This window comes from Salarias fasciatus, chromosome 2, assembly GCF_902148845.1.
Source record: "Salarias fasciatus chromosome 2, fSalaFa1.1, whole genome shotgun sequence".
Classification (NCBI taxonomy): domain Eukaryota; kingdom Metazoa; phylum Chordata; class Actinopteri; order Blenniiformes; family Blenniidae; genus Salarias; species Salarias fasciatus.
The window spans coordinates 19,865,099-19,887,554 of record NC_043746.1 but is presented as its reverse complement, the minus strand read 5'-3'; the positions used below and the strand labels follow the sequence as shown (position 1 = coordinate 19,887,554).

Below are 22,456 nucleotides of genomic sequence, written 5' to 3'. Positions count from 1 at the left end.
AAGCCGCTAGCGATACATACACAAAGGCAGCCGCTTGCTACTGTGTTTTGACGACACACTATCTCTTCCACCAAGAGGAAGAACAAATACTCCAGTGATTGACTGTCAACTGTAGTGTATCAAGCACTGAGAGCATGTAAAGATTAACAATCACTCAGTGCAGGAGGCAAATGGACGTGATCAGCAATCAGTGGACTGAGTGAGAGTGGAACATCATCATAATGAAGCATGCAAACCTCATATGTCTCATCATGCTTGGAAAGCTATTGAAACTGTACAACAGAAACCAGTAAGGACTGAAAAATGATCATTTTCAAATACAGCACTGCATGAAATTGAACAGTTTGTTATAACTGGCCTTTTTTCAAAACTTTAGGCAACACGGACATCTGCTTGCGTTACTGACAAGATGAACCAGTTAAAACTTCACGTGAAGCTCAAGCAGCAACTCCAAGAAACATCCTCTCCTGTTGTGGTTTCGTAAATCATCTGCAAATATTCCTCCTCTGGCTGCTGTGTCGTTAAACACGCCGACTTCAAAGACTCTGCTACACACTCACCGCTTGACGTTTCTGTGCATTTTTTTTTTCCGTGCTTGCACTCTATTAGTATTTCAGTGACCTGCAGTGCACCCCGGTGGGTGGAGGGGGGCAGCGGGGAGTGTGTGACCGGCAATTCAGCAGTCTGCTGCCACCGAAAGCCAAGAGGTCACGGAGGAGGGGGGGGTTTGTTTGCCGTCTACCTGCTTGGAGCTAAATGAGTTGCAGTCAGTTATTTTCATGGCTTTTATTTGGCATTCCATCACCAGTGATTGGAACAGATTGTTTCATGATAGATATTTCTCAACTGGTGTCCGCCAAGGTAAGTTTCTAGATCAACCTCCTGTAATGTTAAACAATAAAACTCACCCCAGGTCAAAATGCAAAGTGTATAATATGCATAAGTTTAAAAAAAAGTCTTCCATCAATAATATTGGTGAACTTTGAGAGCAATGAGTCCATGAGTTACTCTTTAGAGAGAAATGTGTATTCATTTTACTTTAACGTTAGACAACAATAAGACAAGGATTTTTTTCTATACATAAGTTTTCATCAGGTAAGTTTGTTGCACTTGTTGAGTTCATATTTCAAGACCATTTTTGCATAGTTTTTAAGTATGTTATAGCATTGAGCTAAATGTTCAACACTCAGTTCAGAATCTGTTTGGATTTTTTTTACACACACAAAAACCTCTTATCAACAATACGAATGGATCGCCTGTTGGACGAGTCGTTGACATGCTGTGGATTTTACTCATCATAAATTTTGATGGAGTGTTTGATCGAGCTCCAGGTATTGTCTGGTTCTCGTAACTCATTGGTTCTGCTCTTAGGTTTTTAAATAATATCTTTTATCACCTGATGCTGTAGAGAACGCTGCCGTCTTGGAAAATCCGTAGTAGCTTGTTATCAGTGGTGACCTCGTGAAAATTGGCTCCTTTCTCGTTTGCAAAGAATAAATCAGGCTTCCAGATAGAGTCCAACATGGATGGATCCAGATCCAGGGAGTCATCTGGGTATTCTCTGTAAGCCAGACGAGGGTCGTTCCATTTCTGCCGTAGAAATACATTAAGCCTGTAGTCCTGTGGAGAAACCCAAGGTATAGTTAATAGAAAATATATCATCGGGACAGATTGTAGCGCAGAAGAAGAGCTCAGGAGTCGATTATTATGCTGCGGTGGTTCGAGAAGCTTCTGGGACTGGTGGAGTACCGGTCACCACCTTTAAAATATAAATTAAACATCTCATAGACAATACGAGATCAATATAATACCACTAACCCAAAACAACTTCCATGACTAAAAAGTGGGCTATTAAATGTTGGGAGACGGCATCATGATGTGCAGCGTCACTGAGAACGCTTAATACGTCTGACTGTGAGAAGAAAATTGCCTGGGATCTGTTCACATAACACCCAGGCAGGATGATCAGTGATCAGTGGAGTCACTGAAGATGATCTCTCTTTGCAAAGTGACACGATTAAGTCTGGATAATAAAAACATAATGTATGCAGAAATGCCCGTCCTTCGCCGTAGTCGGAGATTTAGTGGACTGATTGAGCAAGATGGTGCGCTGTCGGTTCAGTCATGCATGCTGCTGGTGGGCAGGGGATTGGCAATGTAAGCCAGACCAAGGACACGCACTAATACAACCCTGCAGGAAGCACCATGTACATATGGGAGTAATTAAACCAGAATTCTAATGTGTTTGATTAATTCACACTTTATCTTTGGGCTGTGTGGCTTGTTGCTTTTCCTACTTCATTCATGAGAATTAAAGCTTCACCAGTACACACAATGACAACGGGACTGTTGTTGTTCTGCAGGCTAACCTGACTGCAGGGCTGACCCTCTGGAGCTCCCTCAGATACCCTTAAACTCTTCACTGCTGCAATATTGCGCTGACGGAGCAGCCACAACACTGTAAGTGCAGACTTAAGGGGCTGCCATTTTTCTCCCTTCCCCTGGTTTTCATTCATTTTCTCAATTTTTCATTTTAATTGCAGAGTGGACAGTTCATTATCAGCATGTCAGTGACCCGTTGGTCTCTGAAGGTTGCACTGTTATGCTCCAGGTAACAGAAATGAGGGAATGGCTTCAGGGCCAAGAGGATTAGCACAGAGGATGAAAAGAGAAAAGAAAGGAAGTGTTTGAGGATTTCAAATTGGGATGTGAGGTAAAATATGGCAGTCAAACACAGAGTCATGCCCAAGAACAACTTATTTACAGAAGTAAAATTCAAAAATGTAATGTCCTTTACTTTGCTGATGTAAAAAACATCTGAAATACTCATCTTACCATGGTAGTCTCAGTGATCGACCCAAAGCTGTTGATGAAAATATTACAGGTGACATTCACAGGTGGGCCTGAGGGAAGAAACAAGAGACTGAGTCATATGTTTCCTCTGTTGTGAGATTTATAGTTTCACACAGATGTGTGCTCACACCTTATTTTACAGAAATTAAGTGGGAGTGTGATCATCCTCATACAACTGCTTCACAAGTAAATATATTCCATAGAGAGCTGTTTCTAGTGACGTTATTTCAATATTGACTAATCGCTCGGTTTCTTTTATGTTAATTAATTTTTTTTCATCTTGAAATCTGAGAGATGCTTCTCTAATTCGACTCGCTTAATCTTGAGAGCCAGTCTACAGCAATCAAATTACGCCTGAAAAGGTCACAGGTAAGAAATTGGAATCAGAGTAATTGACAAAAGATAATTGATTCCCAGGCAGTGGTTTTCTTTCTACTGAAAAATCCCACAAACACGGTTCAGAATAGCTGTCGGAAAGCAAATATGTCTACATTTCCACTGCCTTTTTTTTCTAATCTGCCTTCTCATGCTATTGTAATCACTGAATAATCACTTTGCCAGCAAACATTCATCCATCTTTTATACCACTTTATTTACGGTTGCAAGAGCTGCAGCCAAATTTCAGCTCCTTATAGGCAAAGATGGAGTAAAGCATGGACAAGACCCAAGTCCATCAAGGATCAAGCAAAAAAAAAAAAATGCATAAAGTTTCAGAATGCATTAACAGGGGGCTACTGTCATGGGCGTCCATGGTAATATACTCGTGTCTAAACCTCAATAGATCCAGAACTTAAAATGAAAAACCCTCAAAAAGTCTTCTGCTTTGTATGCACATCATGTCCCCAAACCCCAGCCTGTAACTTTCATGTATTGCAAACCGTTCCTGCACTAGAAAATTGTTGCAAGTGAACAAAATCCCAGCTCAAAATCCAGGTTTTTCACAAAGAGACATCGTAGCTCGTTTTTTCATAGTATGAGAGCTGTTGGAGACAGGGCCACTGTGCAACTGCATGGAAGGAAGAAAAAAAAATCTCTTGCTAATTTAAGGCATGAGTAAATGGAGGAACTTGTTGTCACTGTAGAGAATAACATACAGTGTAGTGCATGACTGGAAATGTCAGGAATATCGAGCACTTGTGACAGAACAACACACGGCACATGTGCATGAGAGTGGTCATCTGTTTTGCTTTCACTGCACAGATCCCCTGGTGTTTTGTTTTTCTTCTTTCTTTTTTTTTCTAGTGCTTGTGCTCTCCACTGGGGTTTCTTGAGGGCTGTTGTGATGATGTGCATGGCAAACACCGTACCTTTGAAGTTGGGCCTGATGCGGGCATCATATCCTGACGTTCTCCCCATGAGCTTGTCCAGGAAGTCCGAAGGTGACAGCTGTGGTCCTGCCCTGCTGGGGGGCTTTATCTCCTCCTTACAGGAGCTCAGTCTGATGTTTCCCAGGAAGGGAGGCAGAGACGGGGGCAAATACAAAGAATAAAAGAGAGAGGCAGTTTGAAATACAGTGCAGGAGGAGGAGGAGGAGGATGCTGTGTGAATGTATGTATGAGAGGTAGCAGTGGGGGAGGCAGGGAAGAAAATAATGAGAAGCCAACAGAATGAGAAGCCAACAGCAATCAGCAACTCAGTCATCAGCAAAAAATGCCCAGCGGTGGATGGGAAATGAGGTTGGAAAAATGAGGACTGGTTGGCTTTCCTCAGCTGGCAGCTAAAAGCCTATCTATTTCACATCATGTATCAGACTTATTGTGGTTGTTAGGGCCTAACTATAGAGAAGCAAAACGGGAGCAGAGGTAAACTTGTCCCTCTTCTGTGCTTCCCTCTGCTTGCAGCTTAGCAGGGGTAAAGCTTGACAGATTGATGGCTCAATTGTAATGCTATGAATGTCACACCAGGGAGAGGAAGGAGTTGATACGGGCTCCGGCAAGGCTCAGGCAGCCACTGACAGGAATAACCAACAGGCCAGAGAGAAATGGTAAAGAGAGGGAAGGGAGACTGAGAGAAACTGGAAGTAAAAAGCGAGCAAAGACAATACTATTTAAGCCGAGGAGCCCTGGTTCATACTGGATTTAGCTTCCCTTTGGCCAAGGCTGTAACACAGCGTTGTGATACGACTGTTAACGGTTCACAATTTCACATGATCTAAGGCTCTGCGGTATAGATGGCAAGTTCAATCCCCTCCAAGGCGCAGCTTTGCTGACGCCCTGTGATCTCCCAGGTGTGTGGGGCCTGATCCCGAACTGATCCACCAATCTTATGGCTTCTTAGTTGTAGTTAGAATCACAGAAACGGCATCGTCACAGTGGAGGAGTTTGCACAGGATATTTTTGGACCTTCAAAAGTGAATTTGAAGTGATCCTCAGTTGTATTTCAGTTGGAATAGTGTAGGGAAAGATCGAAACCGAGCATATCTAAATCAACATGACAATTATTATGTTGATAAATGTTATGTTGATAACTGGTAGGGTCCACTGTGCCTCACTTGGGAGAGTTGACGATCTTTCTTTGTGGTTTGTGGATTTGATCACCCACCACTCTGTTGAGGGGTCTTTGAGCGAAGACAGACCTTGAGAAACCCTAAATGGCTCCCAGTGGAGGACAGCCACCTTGCATGACAGTCTCTCTCTCTCGCTCTCTCTTTTTCTCTCTCGCTCTCTCTCTTTCTCTCTCTCTCTGTATGTCACTAGCATTGAAAAGTATAAAAAATTGAAGTGAATTTGCTGTAAAATGTTTCCAAGCATCAACCTGGAATCATCATACACATTGGGTTACTATTTCCACTTCATGCAGATCTATTTCCCTCTTATCGTCTTTGCCTAATTATTGCCTCATGATGTCTTATCGAGGCAGGCTCGGTCAGGGCAACAGGTCATATTTTCTGAAGATATGCAGTTGACCTGATTCAGTTAGCCCTTGTTTACCACCTGAATGAATGAGAACAAAGATATTTTTTATAGGTTCCTTTTAATTTTGTAACATTTTGAACAAAACACATGGGTGAAGTCATGACTGTGATAAACTACTGAAAAACTTTGTTCCATATTTGTTCATCTTTTTTTTTTCACCCAAATCACCATACATTTGTGGAACCATCAGTGATGATAATGTACTGTGAGACAGAAATTTCAAGTGTAACACATGGCATCAAGAAGTGTTTGGTTGAGTACCGGTGCGGCTTGTTCTCTGCAGGACAAAATGCACGACATATACTGTACATCTGGTTGCCCGAAGGTCACATGTCCCCATATCTGAGCCATGAACTGATTAGCAAAAGATAAATGGAGTGGTTTTCTCTGTAATGATAGGATGACATTCAGATTAAATGCCTTTGAAGTGGGTATGTAGTGGGACTCCTGTCAATGACCTTATTGCTGAGTTTATTAGAGTATATAAAGTCAAAGATCTGGCTCCATCCATCCATTTTCCCACCTTTTCTCTCACTTCATCCATGTGGTGTTGCAGTTGCAGTATGGAGTGCAAAATACATATTACAAAAAAATGCATGCATTTTAATAATTCTTGCATTTCATTAAGCTAACTGTAAGTGTCTATTTTGAATACTTCACATACATTACTTCTCAATATGCATAACGGCAAGTAATTGCAAGTATCAGTTTTTATGCTGGATGGTCTTCCTGCTGCAACCAGGATTCCTCCCCCACACTCTGCTTCAACCTGCAGAAAGTCTTGGTAGATGCACTCGGTATATCATATTTGGCACTATTATTTAGGCTGATTTAGATACGCAGTTTATAACATATGACTAACTTTAAGGAAAAAAAGAAGAGACCGCTTGTGTATAATCAGGAAGTGGATGTAATCGCATTGAAAGGAATTCACCACTAATTGCCAGTTTATAATGAGAGGCAATTGTACCTATCAAAGTAACATTTTTAGCCCAAATACCCACTTCGGCATCCTCATTAAGCAGTTTTTCAGTTCTATGATAATGTAACAAGGGTCATAATGCAGAGAGCTACTAGGCTTCCTCTGAATTAAACACTGGCCCGTGAATGGCGAGGACAATTTTTTTCATTACCATTTAGCTTGCTCTTAATTAGAGTGTGTTTCAAATGGATGCAATAGGAACATCTAAGTGGATGTGAGAGGATAAAGATGTGCTGAAGGGTGTATGAACTGAAACGAGTCAAAGTCCTTCCAGCTCAAAAGTCCTTTCAAATCTGAGCAAAAGTTTCTTCACAAAGGAGGAGGAAGTGTGGAGAAACAAAAGGGTTTGAGATCAAGAGTCTGAACTGACACACACACAGAAACATTCTATTTGAACTCTTTACATTTGCTCTGATTCTTGAAACACAGTTTCTCATTCTTGGCGTCCATTGATAAATTATTCACTGACGTAATTAACAGGTTTGATGATGAACACAGTACATACAGCAATGCTTCAGTCCTCTTAATTGGTTTTATTTGATTAGCTTGAAAGCAGCTCGTGAGTAATCTGTGATGGAAAAAGCTCACAGTATCTCAATTGGACTTGGTCATGTGTTTTCGACAACATATGACCAATGTCCTCTGGCGAGTGGGTCTGAACTCTTTCTGAGAACCAAAGATCAGGCATGTAGTTAGAAAAGGTTACAAACTGATGATCTATTTTCTTCTATAACTTTAAATGCCATTGCGTTCAACCTTTACTGGAAGCACATTTAGCTCGCTATTACCAAAAAGGGAATGAACAGTTTTCATTGGAATGCACCAAATGTCATGAACTCGCCTTTTCTTCACCGAGGTGTCATCGTTCATTTAAATAAACGCAGTACAGGCACTCAAAGTCCTTTTGTTGATGTTCATCTTATGCTATAAAGTGCAACTCTCACTGGTCCCCTGACTCCACTCCACTCCTCCTCGACTCTGTAGTGATACTGATGCTACTGTATAGAGGTACTCTCTCTCTCTCTCTCCCTCTCCCACACACACACACACACACACACACACACACACACACACACACACACACACACACACACACACACACACACACACACACCTACAAACACACACAGGTGCATGGGGAGATGGATTGATGGCCACACTCTGACTCGCAGTAAGCCACTGATAACAAACGATCTCTCCTGGGTTGTGCCGCTTTCACAACCGCAAGCACGGAACAATAAAACATCCTGTTTGGCCTAAAGTGTGATCTTCTCTCACAGGAGGCCACAAGCATTTGAAGACAAATGATTGTGAATAATTTCAATATTGAGTCTTTGTGCTGGCAGTGACTGATGAATGCTTTTTGATATGGCTTGTAATGACTGCAGGAAAGGCTCCATTAGTTGACATTTCTTTCAGGATAAAGGGGTTAATTACAGTTGAGGCACTCGGTCTCTGCAGTGCACAGTGTGCCCAGTCCATAAGACAAGGTTCAACACTTATTCTTATACTGTACATACATGAGTCAGTGCTGCGAAGTCAAAACTATTAATCAAGAAGGAGACTTCCACTTCACACTCTGGTGAAATACAGCCTGGATCTGTGGAGCAGTGTGAGTCATTTCTGCTTGCTGATGCTGAATAACAAAGAAAAAAATTGCATATTTTCACCCCTTCAGCTATAAAAATGGTCTCTGACACTTTCTGAGACTGATCGGGCACAATTTTCCTCATACACTGCGTGTGCAAAGTAGGGATGATCGGGTCTTTGTCGGGTCGGGCTGATGACCTGACAAAAAACCTTCTCTTCATCTGTCAGTCTTTTTTTGTAGATCTGTGCTAATTATCAGTGCTAATGTTTGCATTTATTTGACTTCGACAACATTACATTTAGGAATATTCATGCCCAACTACAGAGGCCCACAAGAGGGCATGGAAATGCAAAAGTCACTTCACAAATGCATAAGCCCACATAGGCCTGGGCGATTATATGATCGTGATTGGTAATCGCGATTAATTTCCAGTCGATCACGGTGATCAGCTGTGAGCACATTTACTCGATCAGACATGGCAGAAATGTGCGTGACACAGTCGACTTTTTCCTGCTCAACTTCCGCCTGCAAGTTTGTCTGAGAAGTAAACAGAGATGGAGCTGAACGTGGAGCAGCGAAGCAGATGAAGTCAGCCATGTATTGGCGTTATCCTTTGAAGATGAGGCTGCTGCTGACAGGACAGGCTGCTCCACCCGCACCGCTGCTAGCTCACCGCTGCTAGCACACCGATCCGCAAAGAATCTGGTCTTTTGAGTCCAGGAACTACTTGTGATACAGTTTAACTAACGATCGTTCAGTTCTTCTCTTTTACTGAAAATGACGGTGCATCGCATCATTGAACATATCACCACTTCTTGCCGCTAACGCTCTGTTTCTAACAACATGCAGAGAGAGCCTGCAGCGGCTGCGGCGCCGGTCTTCTTCTGTGGTGTCTGTGTAAAATAAGGTTGAACATGCAAACAGCACACCTAGTGGCATGAAGTGCAATTGCAGTCATGGCGTCGCCTGTGGCTGTGGTCTGAATGAGGATCTCCCTGGGGTTATTCCAAATGTTTCAGAAACCAGAATATTTATCTTAACATGAATATTGACTGCACATAAACGTAGCCAGTGCTGTCTTTTCAGGCCACTGCACCATACGAGCAACATTGTAAGAGGAGAAAAATGATTAATTTTGTCTATTTTTTTATATTATTGTAGTTTTGCACCGTTACATTTTAAATCTAATCTGTCCAATCTAGATTATTTAAATTTTGTACATTTGATGCAAGCATTAATGATGGCAGCAGCATATTTAGCATCATAACTTGAAAATAATGTTTACATTCTAAAGCACCTTCATTATCCCCAGGCGGTTTCTTTAGTTTTTTAATCTTTTATAGCAACAAAAATCCTCAGGGCTGTAAACTGTCACACTTTAACTAACGATCGTTCAGTTCTTCTCTTTTACTGAAAAAACGGTGCATCGCAGGATTTTATTGTCTTGGTGCTAGACTTTTTTTCCCATTTACTGCACTGTTAAGTGAGATTGTGCTTATATTTTTCTATGTTTATATTATTTAATTTGCATTGCTATTTGCTTGGTTTGTTAATAAAATGTTAAACTATTCTATAGTTCTAGTTTTCAGTGCAGATGCTTTAAAACTGGTTTAAAAACAATATAGCATATCGTGATTTTAATCGAGATTGAATGATATGAAAAAAAAAATCGTGATCATTTTTTTTGCTATATCGCCCAGCCCTAAGCCCACAACACCAGTCCTAATGCAGCAAAACAAAGTATCTTCTTATATTGCACAATCCCATGAATTGGGCTGCTTTCTCCTTATCTGTCACTGATCTAATGTTTTGGGGAAATTCTACAATATGCCCTAATTTTACAAGTAATATGTAATCAATGTGTATTGAAATGTATACACATAGATGTTTTTGCTGGTTTCATATTAAACTTTGAAGTTCTTGTTCTTGTTCTTGACAGACAAAGGTATGACCACGCAGTTACTGCAGATCAGACTGCAAACGATGCAAATGGCTTCCATTTAAACTGAAACCGATTCAAGTCTGTGCAGAGTTTTCGTGTTCTGTCTGTTCATGCAAGCGTACTCCCCGTTCTACGCACAGCCCAAAAACGTACAACTTAGCTTGATGGAGAACTTTAAAATTGCCCAAAGTTGTGAATATGCATGCGCATGGTTGTCTGTTTCCTGTCTCTGTTTGTGCATATCGTTAAATTGGATTGTCTCCAAATGGATAAACCAGAGTGGATGCATGGAAATATACTTAAAAATGAGCTCTGACTCTGAAATAGGTGGTGCATCACCAATGAGAAATCTCGCCATCGGTCACTGTAAACAACAGTCCCTGTTAACATTAGCATGTTTGTGGTGCCCATTCATGGCAAAGCTACAAGTGAGGCCGAGAGAGGCTCCTCAGAACCCTTCAAATCTAAATTATGTGGTTCTTTGTCGGAATGACTCAATTATTAAGATGCTCTTTGCTGACATTTAATTAGCCTGACCTTTTGCTTCCCCTTGCATCTCTTTCATTGCAGCATCAGTGCCAGACTGCTGTGGAGAATACGGAACAACTCTTTCTTTCCTTTCAATTAAGTTTTGACTGCCATCCTCTTGTCAGCAAGTGGCTTTTCTGGTACTGAAGGCAAAGCCGAATCAAAACCGAAGTACAATGGCATGCACATACACATTTAGGAACAGGGGAAACAGATGGATATAAGAATGCTTCTGATAAGTGCTATTCAAGTATGCCAGACGATTTAAATATGCATCTTTATTGCTTTCATTAACAATTTATTTCCTTTTTGCTTCTTGAAACTCTCAAAGGAGAGAGCTCTGTAGATATGAAAACTAAGGCTTTAATCCTTGGACCTGCCTGTGCAAACCAATTACAGACTTAAACATTCAGTATTTCTATTTTGGAAAGATTTCGTTTGGCAGTTATTCATAACACAGTGCACAAACCCGAGCCTGCGCCAGCCGACATCTACGAAAGGGAAGCATTGTTATGACAAACCTGTCAGGACTGTGCTGTCAGCAGATCAACCATAGGAGCCAACTGTATGTGGAGCTAATCTGAAAAGCTAGTCAGCATTTCATTACTGTTCCACTCCACCTGGCCTGAAACAAGAAAAATCCAGTCAGCCATTAATTTTGATCAAAAGACCAGTCTAACCATGTGCACACATGACCAACGATCCAGAAAAACAACATGTTGTCATTAATTTTCAGCAGACGCAGAGACGAGAGCTGGTACTGGCCATGGCTGCCTTGTTTCTCACAGAAAAAATAAAACACTTCTTTGTGAAAGCTGCTTTGTCTCTAATTATAGACAATGCATTGCTTTTAATGTGTTTAATGGTCGTTTGTTGGAGTCTGGCTTTTTTTTTTATAATATCCATGCTTGGTCATCTCTGCAGAGCCAGTGTGCAGCTGTATCAAATGTAGAATATGTGTTTCAGTCTTTTTAGCATGTGTAGTGGTATATTTACCTTGAAGTGAGAGAGATAAGTGGTTTAGTACTGTCAACTCCAGAACATGAGATGATGAGTACTGTCTCTGTGGAGTTTGCATCCTGTCTCTGAACCTTTTTTCCCCCAACTTCAAAACCAACAGTCAAGAATGTCGGGTAAATTGGTCCCTCTGAATAGGACTGATTGCATCTCTCGGTGTTGGACTGTTGACCCGACTTGCATGTCTAATGTTGCCAGGGATAATCTCCAGTCCTCTTGTGACTCTCGTTGGAATAAATGAAGGCACGGAAAATGGACACAGAGAGAGGGAAGACAAAGCTCGGTGATGTCCACAGGAAATATGATGAAATAAAGAAGGCAGTCATGGCGTTAGAGTAAGAGAAGGGCCGTGGTTACGTTGTTCAATCTTAAGTTACACCATGCATTCACTACTGAGATATTCACAGAAAAGGTCTCTTTTCCTATATAGAGAGAACAACAATATCCTCGTCTTCTCAACCGCTTTGCTGAACCAAAAATCAACTGATTATATGCAAAGGCGGGTACACACACCCCTGACAGGTCCAGTCCATCACGGCAAAGGCAAAGAGAGAGGCAAGTACACAAAGTTACATCAACTTTGACTTGAAATATTTAGATTAACCACAACTGCATGGCTTAGAATTTTTGGAGGGCTTTTAAAAAAGATACATAAAAAAACAACAACAACAACAACAAAAACAATGACTGCATATGGAGAACATGCAAACTTCCTGTTTCAAGTAGATTTTCCCTCTAAAGCAAGAGTGATCTGTACTACACCACCATACGGGTATTATAGAGAAAGGATTTTGTGAGGAAGCTGGAAGCCTTCTCTCACTAATCAGGTGTATTCTGCCACCCACATTCTATTATGTACATTTTCATTTAGTTTCTGTCTTCACACATTTATTTAGTTGTTCATTTGGGTTTATACATTGCATTTCTTTTACAGATGGTTTTGTGTTAACTGAAGATTGGATCCTTATTTAGTTTTCACATCCATTTGTTTGTGTTGACTTCTCACCAGTTCTCTTTCTTTGAGGTGATTGGCTGGGGCACTGGCATGGAGGCGCGCCCATGTGAGTGCAGGCCAGCTGCACATCACCCTGATTGGACTGACCCAAGTGGAGCCCAAGAGAGGGGAGGTTTCACTTGGGGGATCTGCAATGTATGATTTTAAGGGAACTTAAATGTATTACTTAAGATGGAGAGGACAGGACTATTTGTTGTTGTAGAGAGTGAATGTTGAATGATGTAAATAGAATACTTAATTGTAAATACCACAAATCCAGTAACTGATGTAATTGGGCACAGCCCTCTGCATTTTGGTGGGGTGGTTTAGTCCCGGGGTATTTAAGGGGTTTGCACACACACACACCCCGAGGTCGCCTGTTGTTTGTGGAGGGGAGATGCTGCCACTGTGTCCTGGTGTAAAGAATAAATGGGAGAGCTCTGCAAGACTCCGGGCTGTTCATTTCTTGTTCTTGGACGTGCTGGCCATCCTGAGCCCATAAGAGCCATCACTACAGCTGAAAATCTTACAGATTTATTCAACATACATATTATGTTGCCCTATTCTTACATGAAATCAAAATTAAATACAAATACTTTATCAAACTCTAAGTTAAATTCTTTAAAGTAGCATTTTTATGAAATAAGAACCAGTTGATTAATTTAATAGCAGTGCATTTACAGTCTAGGTTATTTGAATACTGTCAGCGTAGCATTTTTCACTTCACCTAAATAAGGTGAATAATTTCATGCTTTAATAAAGTTTTACTTTAACTGTACATAAGACATACATCTTAAAACACGTTTTCCCAGAGTGACCTCAAGGACTTGAACAAAAAACCTTTTTTATTGTGGATTTAAAAGAGCTTTTTGTTAACTTTTTCCTTTGCGTCTCAATCCTTTTTGCACGTTTTAATCATTAAAGCGATACTTCAACATTTTGGCAAATTGGCCCATTTAGCGCAATTCCTTAGTCATTTGGAACAGCATACTTACTTTTTTTGTGAGGGCGAGCTATTGTTTATTCAGAGGCGAGTCGGGGAAGGTTTTCGGGACGGACACAATGGAAGTGGATGGTATTTTTGTTTCCCCTCGTCAAACTCATCAAATACAAAATCCAACAACCCCAAAACACTTTGGTGGACACGTTATAATCCGCACATTCACTATGCTGTGGAACACCAACAAATAATATTGTAGCGTTACAACACTGAAGCAAATACTGGGAACTACTTTTTCTTTTGAAATCACTACGCCCAGATGCCATATTTAGTAAGTAGTTCCGTCTTAGCAATCTTTGCAAAAACAACTCAATCTCGTAATTTTGCATTAATATTTCATAGCGTAGTGAGTTATAACGTGTCCACCAAAGTGTTTTGGGGTTGTTGGATTGTGTATTTGATGAGTTTGACGAGGGGGAACAAAAATACCATCCACTTCCATTGTGTCCGTCCCGAAAACCTTCCCCGACTCACCTCTGAATAAATAATAGCTCGCCCTCACAAAAAAAGTAAGTATGCTGTTCCAAATGACTGAGGAATTGCGCTAAATGGGCCAATTCGCCAAAATGTTGAAGTATCGCTTTAAGACTTAAGAACAAGTCTCCAATAGTGATACAATTTATGAAATAACTGTTTGGATGCTGATATAAAAGGCACGTAAATCATATTTTACATTAAAATTTGATGACTGAATATAGTTCAAAGAATAAGAAGCAGAACAATTTTAACAGTCGTTCTTGCTTTAAGTGAAGTGCATCATTTGGTTACACGGAAGAGCGAAGCACATACCGTGAAAAGGAAAAAAAAAAGGCCAGCGCTGTCAGTGTGTGTATGCCACATATGGCTTAAATATATAACGACATAAATGGAATGAGCAGGGCGAGGTGGGTAGAGAGGCAAGGTCAGCGAGAGACCAGCAATTCTTTACGTCTGCCAAATTCACTGCATTTGTCTCAGAACATAAAGCCTCTGTGACTCAAGAAGTAGAGCAGGTCGTCAACGAACGTTACATCGAGATGAGAGTGCACAGTAAATGCAGCCATATCAACCATCATGGCTCAACTAAAAAGAATGCTTGATTGGTTCTCTTATTAGATGCTAATCTGCGTGATCTCAGTGTTGAGCTACAGATCTGAAAGCTAAAATTTCAAATTACATGTAATTCGCAGGAAATTAGATTCTTGCCATCGGGTGCAAACATATTCTCTTAATTGTTTTTTAATTAAGAAGCTGATGATCAGATAAGCACATCATTTCACAGTATGGCTCTTCTTTGGCTTCCTACAAGGAAGCACTGGGGAAAATCAGGACCATTAGACACCCATACATGAACATGCTACATTTCTACTCCCATTAGCATAACAGTAAAACTAGAAAACTGCTCTCTGCCTGTTCAGACACATTTCACTCATTTCCAACTTTCCAAATTGCCCTCGACATCCACTTGAGCTCTAAGCATTATTCTGACAATTGACAAAACTTTCTTTTTCAGGCCAACAAAACCATGTGACTTCATTCATGACGTTGACAGCCATTTTGTCAAAATACAACCAAGCATGGCAGGCTTTATGGTAACACAATCACATGTCATTCTTTGTCCGTAATGACCTGTAGAGCCTCTGTCTTCACACTACTGTATATGATGGCCGATGGCGACTGCTGTCCCGTTTTGATCAATTGGCTCATTGGTGAATGAGATTCGAAGCACACTGCAATTTAACCTTGCACATTCATCTTCACTGACATGACCACTGCCAGTCCAGCACTGTGACACCTCCAGGTATGGAAACACACACACACACACACACACACACACACACACACACACACGGAGCGTCCTACAGTACAGAGCTGTTCACTTAATCTCACTTGGTCAACCATCTCTGGATGGACAGAGAAAAGAGATAAATGACAGCTTCAGATGCAGCAAAGAAAGGAAACCCACTGAAATAAAGACAAAGAGGCTGAAAAAGATGCAGGGCTAACTTTGTGACAAAACACATTAGTTCACTCGATAGTGTTGAGAAAATATGACCATTTTACAGGGCTGAATTGAAGGATAAAAAAAAAGAACACTGGACAGATTAAACATTCATTACTGGGATCCCCTTTGTGAGAAGTATTACTAAAACCGCTCAGTTGGGTTTATGGTGTCATGAGAGAAACCTGCAGGGCATACATGCATATTCTATGCAGATAAGTAAAAGATGGATGGATTTGAAATTACTCTTGAATTTTTCAGTCACTGTTTCCTGGAAAATGACCTCCGCCTGAAAACACCTGACATTATGCAGATGTCTTTATGAAGTCTTGAAGTATGTGATCAAAGACTTTGTTTTAAAAAAAAATGACATACCGATGTTTAGATATGAATGCAACATTTCCAAAGGATTTCCCAAACTGAGCACTGAAGTTTATTGGTAAATTTTTTTCTCTCTCTCTCATAAAATTCTCCCGATACTTTTAAATAACACACAAGTGAAAGAACTCCTCTGGTACTATTCAGTATTTATCGATCTATGCATAAGTAAATGTTCTCCACTTTCTTTCCCGTCCACTTCTCCACTGCACAGCTCCAGCTTAAGCCTACCTGAGGGTCCCTTACTAGCTGATTTATTGCAGTGGTGGTGTGAGTATCCAGTGCACTGCTCTCTGCAGCAGAATGGTCAGAGATGAAGTCTTTAGCTTGAATGAACACGTCTCACCACAAGACCATTTTCTCTGGTATGTGATGAATGAAGCTGTGTGTTTTCAATCTGGTGTTGATGATCTGCAGCACCTGGGAAGATTTCACTTTTTGTAACGTGTAAAAAAAAAAATTGATGAAATTACTGGTTCGAGGCACAGAAAATGTGATTAGCTATTTCACATTTTGTGTCTTGATTGTGTAAGTTACCTGTACAACAAACACTTTTATCAGGATGGACTCTGCCGTAGCCATCTGACAATCTGAACAAATGAGTGCTAACATCTTTTCTGAGAACCATATCTCAGATTTTCATTTCTGGCCCATTAATTTGATTACTACAAAGGTGCCTAAATAAAGAGAAGGTACTCAGATCTGTCATCTCCGAACACGGCACAAGCCCGATCACGGTTATTGGAAAGGTTGGTGACAGATTAAGCAGTTTGCAGTGCTGCGTTATTATTGTGTGGAACTGTCTGATGGATGCAGTTAAACACATTAGTGCACATATTAAGAGCTTATATCAAAATTTAAATCTGCCGGTTTGTAGAATCCTGTCAGATTATCATTTCAAAATCAAAAGGCTATGGTATTTCTCGGACCCTCAGTATCAAAGAAGAAACTATTGGCAGCCAGGATTAATACTGTTATTAGTATAGATGCTGTGTCTTACTTAATATTAATAACAAGTATGAAAAGTTGATTTTCAGTGCAACAATGCGCTCACGTCATGTGTTTTGAGTATTTTCCTGGCAATACTGAATGTCTGTGGTAAACAGAAGCTATTCACTTTCTGAATCAATTTGACTTTACATTTAAACTTCATAAGAACAGCAACGACTGTCAAATTCACGAGTCGGCATGCTCTTTAAGTTCCTCTTTGAAACAGTTTCCTGATGCAGTTCAGTTGTTTGCATTCACTGTATAAAAACAGCTGCACAAAAATAATATTCAGAATATACTGCTTTAGCTGCCCTTGCTAGTTTCATACATGGCGATAAAAGAAAAGAAGAATAAAGGTTGTTGCCACATTTGAAGCATGTTAAGCAGTGGTGAAACCCTCATTCCCACTAGATATTATGGTGCTATGGTGTTTACAAGCTTGCATATCTTTGAACTATTTGTACAGGGTGTTATCTTTGATGTTGTGTTTTGAAGTAAATCATAATTAGTTCAACCTCAGCCAATGTTAATAGTAGTATATTTAGCTGTACGGAATGGAAACCCAGAGGTTTCATACAGTAATTTAGATTATTCCATATTAACTCAGACTACAACTTTACGCCATCGTTCATGCCTACTAATTTCTAATTCAATCTTTAATTTTGTGGTAGTGAGCCTTGACATCTCTCGAGCTCGCAGCGGGGATGATGTTTCCAGGCTTGTGCCACCGTAATGACAAGAACACAATGAACTGAGGCTTGATGACAGATTTATGTTCATGTTGAACTGGAACTAGCACCCAAGGCTTTTCCCATGTAGCCTAAGCTCATCTTTAACACTTAAATACATTGTAGTGTAACTCCAAAATGATCTTAACATGACATATAATCATCTTTCAATCTATTTATCTGCTCAAATCATACTTTGAGCCAGCTCAGGAAAAAAACATCCGTCAGAACTTGGGAATCCACAATCTTAATATGAAACACTTAATCCCCCTTTCATGTACAAGCAGATAAATGTCAAGTGCGTAAATATTTACTAAAAGGTAATATCCATGGGAACTGTCAAATGAGGATCCTATCAGGACTGTAGCTGTGCATCTTAGTCTGCAGCATCCTCAACTGATGGTGTCTGCAGTTGCAAGGTGTTTCCCTCAGTCCCATGTTTATAAAGCTCATGAGGACCAAATAGAGTACATCTCAGTCAAGCGGGCTGGTATGCTTCAGCATAACTCAAAGACAATGTGACTTTTAAACCACATCCTTAATTTTATCTAAGTGAAATTAAGAAAGTATTCCCATGAGCACTCTGGACTACGTCAATTAGTTGAACATATGTGACATACCTCTACAACAATCTACAGTGTATGGCTTATTGGGACTCTTTTTAGACCAAAATTGTGACATATATGAGGCGATTGGTACCTTAGGTCAGTCTAAGGCCCCGTTTTCAAGATGACGTTTCAGGTTAAAACATCTTTTTTGCAATTTCGCTTCAGAAACCTTTTGTGTTTATGCAGCAAAGTATTGAAAATGACGTCCATTTACATGCAAACGGTAGAAACGCTGAAAACAATGTTGCCAGCATGTCAGGACAAGAGTTGGTGCTTTTGATTGTTGTTGTAATGAAAACAAACACACACACACACACACACGCACGCACGCGCGCGAGCGTAGAGAACAGTACAGATGAAGAGTCTGAGTGTCATCCTCAACAGCTTTCTTTCTACTCTCACATCTTTAATATAACCCGGTCAGCATACTTCCATTTACAACACATTCATCGTCTCTGCCTCTCTCCCCGCTCACACCGCTATCCTTGTGCACAGCCTCGTCACCTCCTGTATCGATTATTGTAATGCACTCATCTTTGGTGTCCCTCACAAATCCCTCCATAAGCTCCAATTGGTCCAGAACTCTGCCGCCCGCATCTTCTCAGAACCCCATCCTTTCATCACATCACCTTCGTCCTCCAACAGCATCACTGGCTCCCCGGTCAAATACAGAATCACTTTCCTCACAATCCTCCTGTTTACCTTCAAAGCCATCCACAACCTCTCCCCCCCATCTGTCTGATCTCATCCATATTGCCACCCCCTCTCGCTCCCTCAGGTCTTCCTTCTCCCTCCACCCAACGGTCGACTCCGCTCATCTCAGCACCATGGAGAACTGAGATTTCTGTCATTCTGCTCCGCAGCTCTGGAACTCACTCCCACCAGACATCCGGAACATTGACTTTTTATGTTTCTTCAAATTCAAACTCAACACCCATCTGTTTCAAACTGTTTTCACACTGTAAATGCACTGAATGTTTTAATTATGTTACTATCATTTGCTGTTTTTGATTTGCTTTACTCTGTAAAGTGACCTTGAGTGTTTTAGAAGGCACTATTGAAATAAAATGTATTTTTACTTGATTTACTATCAATATGAACAACGGTGAATAAAAAGACATCGGTAAGGATGGATGATGAAGTTGTATTGCTATTATGGGTGACTCTCCACTATAATACAAGTCCTGGGAGAATATGGACATCGACTAAGAATGTCCACAAGAACTACATTCTACAACCGTGAAGCGCTTGCAAAGTAGAAGCGTTTTTCTGGTGTCTACATAAAGATGAAGGCCAAACATTTTCAAAAAGTTGTGTTTTCAGTGAAGCTGGAACACTGTCATGTAAACAATGCTTAAAAATGCCATGTTAAGTTTGTGAGTGACTGACCGTCGGGGATTTTACTGCGATTCGTCATTGTGCCGCTCTAGTGAGTGTGTGCACGGGTGTGTGTATATTCACGTGGGTGTGTGCGTGTATATTCAGAGTGTCTGAGGTGGCATGTAGGGTCAGATGTATGGGGGCAGGGGTGCTGGTTGACCAGGTCTGGGGAGATGGCTGTGCCTCCGGTCCTCCAGTCTTCCTGGTCCGGGATGTGGCTGAGCCAGGGTGGGGAAGCTGGGCTCTGCTTTGTGTTGGGGTTGGGCTTGGCTCCTTGGGGTGTGGTGAGCCTTGTGCCCCTTCCCCTTCTCTGGCAGGCCCTTTGTTCTTATCAAACCAATGAGCCCACTGTTCTACTCAGTGAGAAGCTAATGCAGAGGGTATTGAGACTAACAATTAAAGAACATACATCCTACATCTCCAAGGGATTGGTGTTGGCGATCATAAACAAGGTTTTATGTCTACTTACAGAGGAGCAAAGCAATGTCAGGAGTGGGATTTGAACCCACGCCTCCACTTGGAGACCAGAAATCCCCACAATGTGGAAGGAGCATCACCTTGAGTCTGGCGCCTTAGACCACTCGGCCATCCTGACAATGTCACATATGTGCTTGGACAAATATAAAGATACATTTCGTTTGCTTCAACGTGATCTTCTCTGTCAGGAAGAAGGCATCGCACGACAACCTGCTGAAACTTGCTTCACAGGAGGTACCAATATGTGAGGGGCATGTTTTTTATCCGTCAGCCACAAAATTTACCTAAAACAGAATGATGTGGGTTTCAAATCAAAGACTTTTATGCTGTACGATCCAAGATAGAAGAACTCAACTCAACTTTATTTATATAGCACTTTAAAAACAACTAAAGTTGGCACAAAGAGCTGTACAAAGACACAAATCTATATATAAGTGCAAGTGCAAGAGTAAAACACATTAAGAGCAAAGAACACAAAACAAACAACAAAAAAGAGACAAACATTAAAAAACCAAGGGCGGAGTCTCAGGCTGAGTTAAAAGCCAGTGAGGTGTTCATGGTTGAAGTCTGAAGAAGTGGCCTACAAACCAAGATGTTTCAGTTTGACATAGAGGAACATATCTCATCTTCATTCAAACCTTGCCTGTCAAGAAGGACTCACACAACAACCTGTCAAAAGCATGTGTGGCATGAAGTGTCTCAGACCACGAGATGTTGCTTAGATTTTTTTTGTTTTATTGGCCAGTTTGAAAAGTTCCAGGCCACTCATTTTTGTTGTTCTCTTATTGCAAACATGAGTTCATTCTGAGACAGTGGTCACATTTTTGTTGCAGATCTCTGATCATAACCAAAGAACCAAAAGACTATCAACATATAACGGTATGTTTTTGGATCCAAAACTGTTTTTGAATATCTTTTTAATGCTTGGCTCTTACAAAATGGTCTTAAAATAAAGTGATCCTTCGCTGATATCAAACCAATGAGTCTATTGTTGTACTTGGCGAGAAACAAATGAGGAAGGTGTCCACGCCAACATGAAAGAACACATGGCCTACATCTCCAAGAGATAGCTGTTGGTTATCAGGGATAACTGGCTTGCGGCGGTCGAGCGTTCATCACGACGTCGCTTTTTGATACTTCGATGTTGGCAATTCTATCATTGCGAAGCAGAATTCACTAAATATTGAATTGCTCACCAATAGGGAACGTGAGCTGGGGTTAGACCGTCAGGAGACAGATTAGTTTTACCCTACTAATGATGTGTTGTTGCAAAAGTCATCCTGTCACCACAAGTCAGTTATACTTTCAGAGCAGAAAAGCACTGCCAGAAGTTGGATTTGAAAATATGCCTCTATTTGGAAACCAGACATTCCATTAATGAGGAGGGAGTTTCGCTTCAAGTCCGATGCCTTTAGAGCACTCAGCCATTCTGACAATGTTGCTTGCTCTTGGAATCATAAGAAGATACATTTTCTTTGCTTCAACATTACCTTCTCTGTCAGGAAGAAGGAATCGCACAACAGCCTGCCAAAACATGCACTGCAGGAGGTACCAAGGAGAAGGAGGTATGTTTCTACCATCAGATGTCACAGTAGCAACCCATAAAAAAGGAACCTAAAACAGACTGATATTTTCTGGCCTTCAAATCAAAGACTATTGTGCTTGACGGTCTAAGACAGAAGCAAATCCACAAGAAGTTAATGCCTGATGCCTAAAGAACATGTGGCCAACAAATCAAGAAAGGAACACATTTGTCTGCAGAGAGATTGTTTGACAGGTGTGAAAATCATTTTTGTCAGGAGTGGGATTTGAACCCACGCCTCCTTCTGGAGACCAGAAGTCCCATTAACTAGGAAGGACATTCACCTTGAGTCTGGCGCCTTAGACCACTCGGCCATCCTGACCACATACTTACATTGTTCACATACAGAGAACGTACCTGGTCTTTAGCAAAACCGTATTTCAAGAAGGAATCACACAACAACCATCGAAAAACATACATGAAGTTTCGAGGATCAGGAGATATTAATCACATGTTCTCTGTTAATTAGCCTAACTATGAAGTTCAGTGAGTTCTAGGCCACTCATTTTT

At 40.9% G+C, this 22,456-nt stretch overlaps 1 protein-coding gene and 2 non-coding genes across 4 annotated transcripts in view; all 3 read right to left on the bottom strand.

Moving 5' to 3' along the window:
* glra4a (glycine receptor, alpha 4a) overlaps positions 1-22,456 on the bottom strand; it is a 60,486-nt gene that overhangs the window by 14,382 nt on the left and 23,648 nt on the right. For both annotated transcript variants that reach the window (XM_030110843.1, XM_030110849.1), the window contains exons 2-4: positions 4,161-4,291; positions 2,836-2,903; positions 1,397-1,620 (exon numbers count right to left, since the gene is read on the bottom strand). In XM_030110843.1, coding sequence (XP_029966703.1) covers positions 1,397-1,620; positions 2,836-2,903; positions 4,161-4,291 — 423 coding nt within the window. The remainder of the gene's footprint in view (positions 1-1,396; positions 1,621-2,835; positions 2,904-4,160; positions 4,292-22,456) is intronic.
* Positions 20,372-20,482, bottom strand: trnal-caa (transfer RNA leucine (anticodon CAA)). The gene is made up of 2 exons: positions 20,445-20,482; positions 20,372-20,417 (listed from the first exon to the last, which is right to left on the bottom strand). It is a non-coding gene; the product is annotated as a tRNA-Leu (tRNA).
* On the bottom strand, positions 22,158-22,268 carry trnal-caa (transfer RNA leucine (anticodon CAA)). The gene is made up of 2 exons: positions 22,231-22,268; positions 22,158-22,203 (listed from the first exon to the last, which is right to left on the bottom strand). It is a non-coding gene; the product is annotated as a tRNA-Leu (tRNA).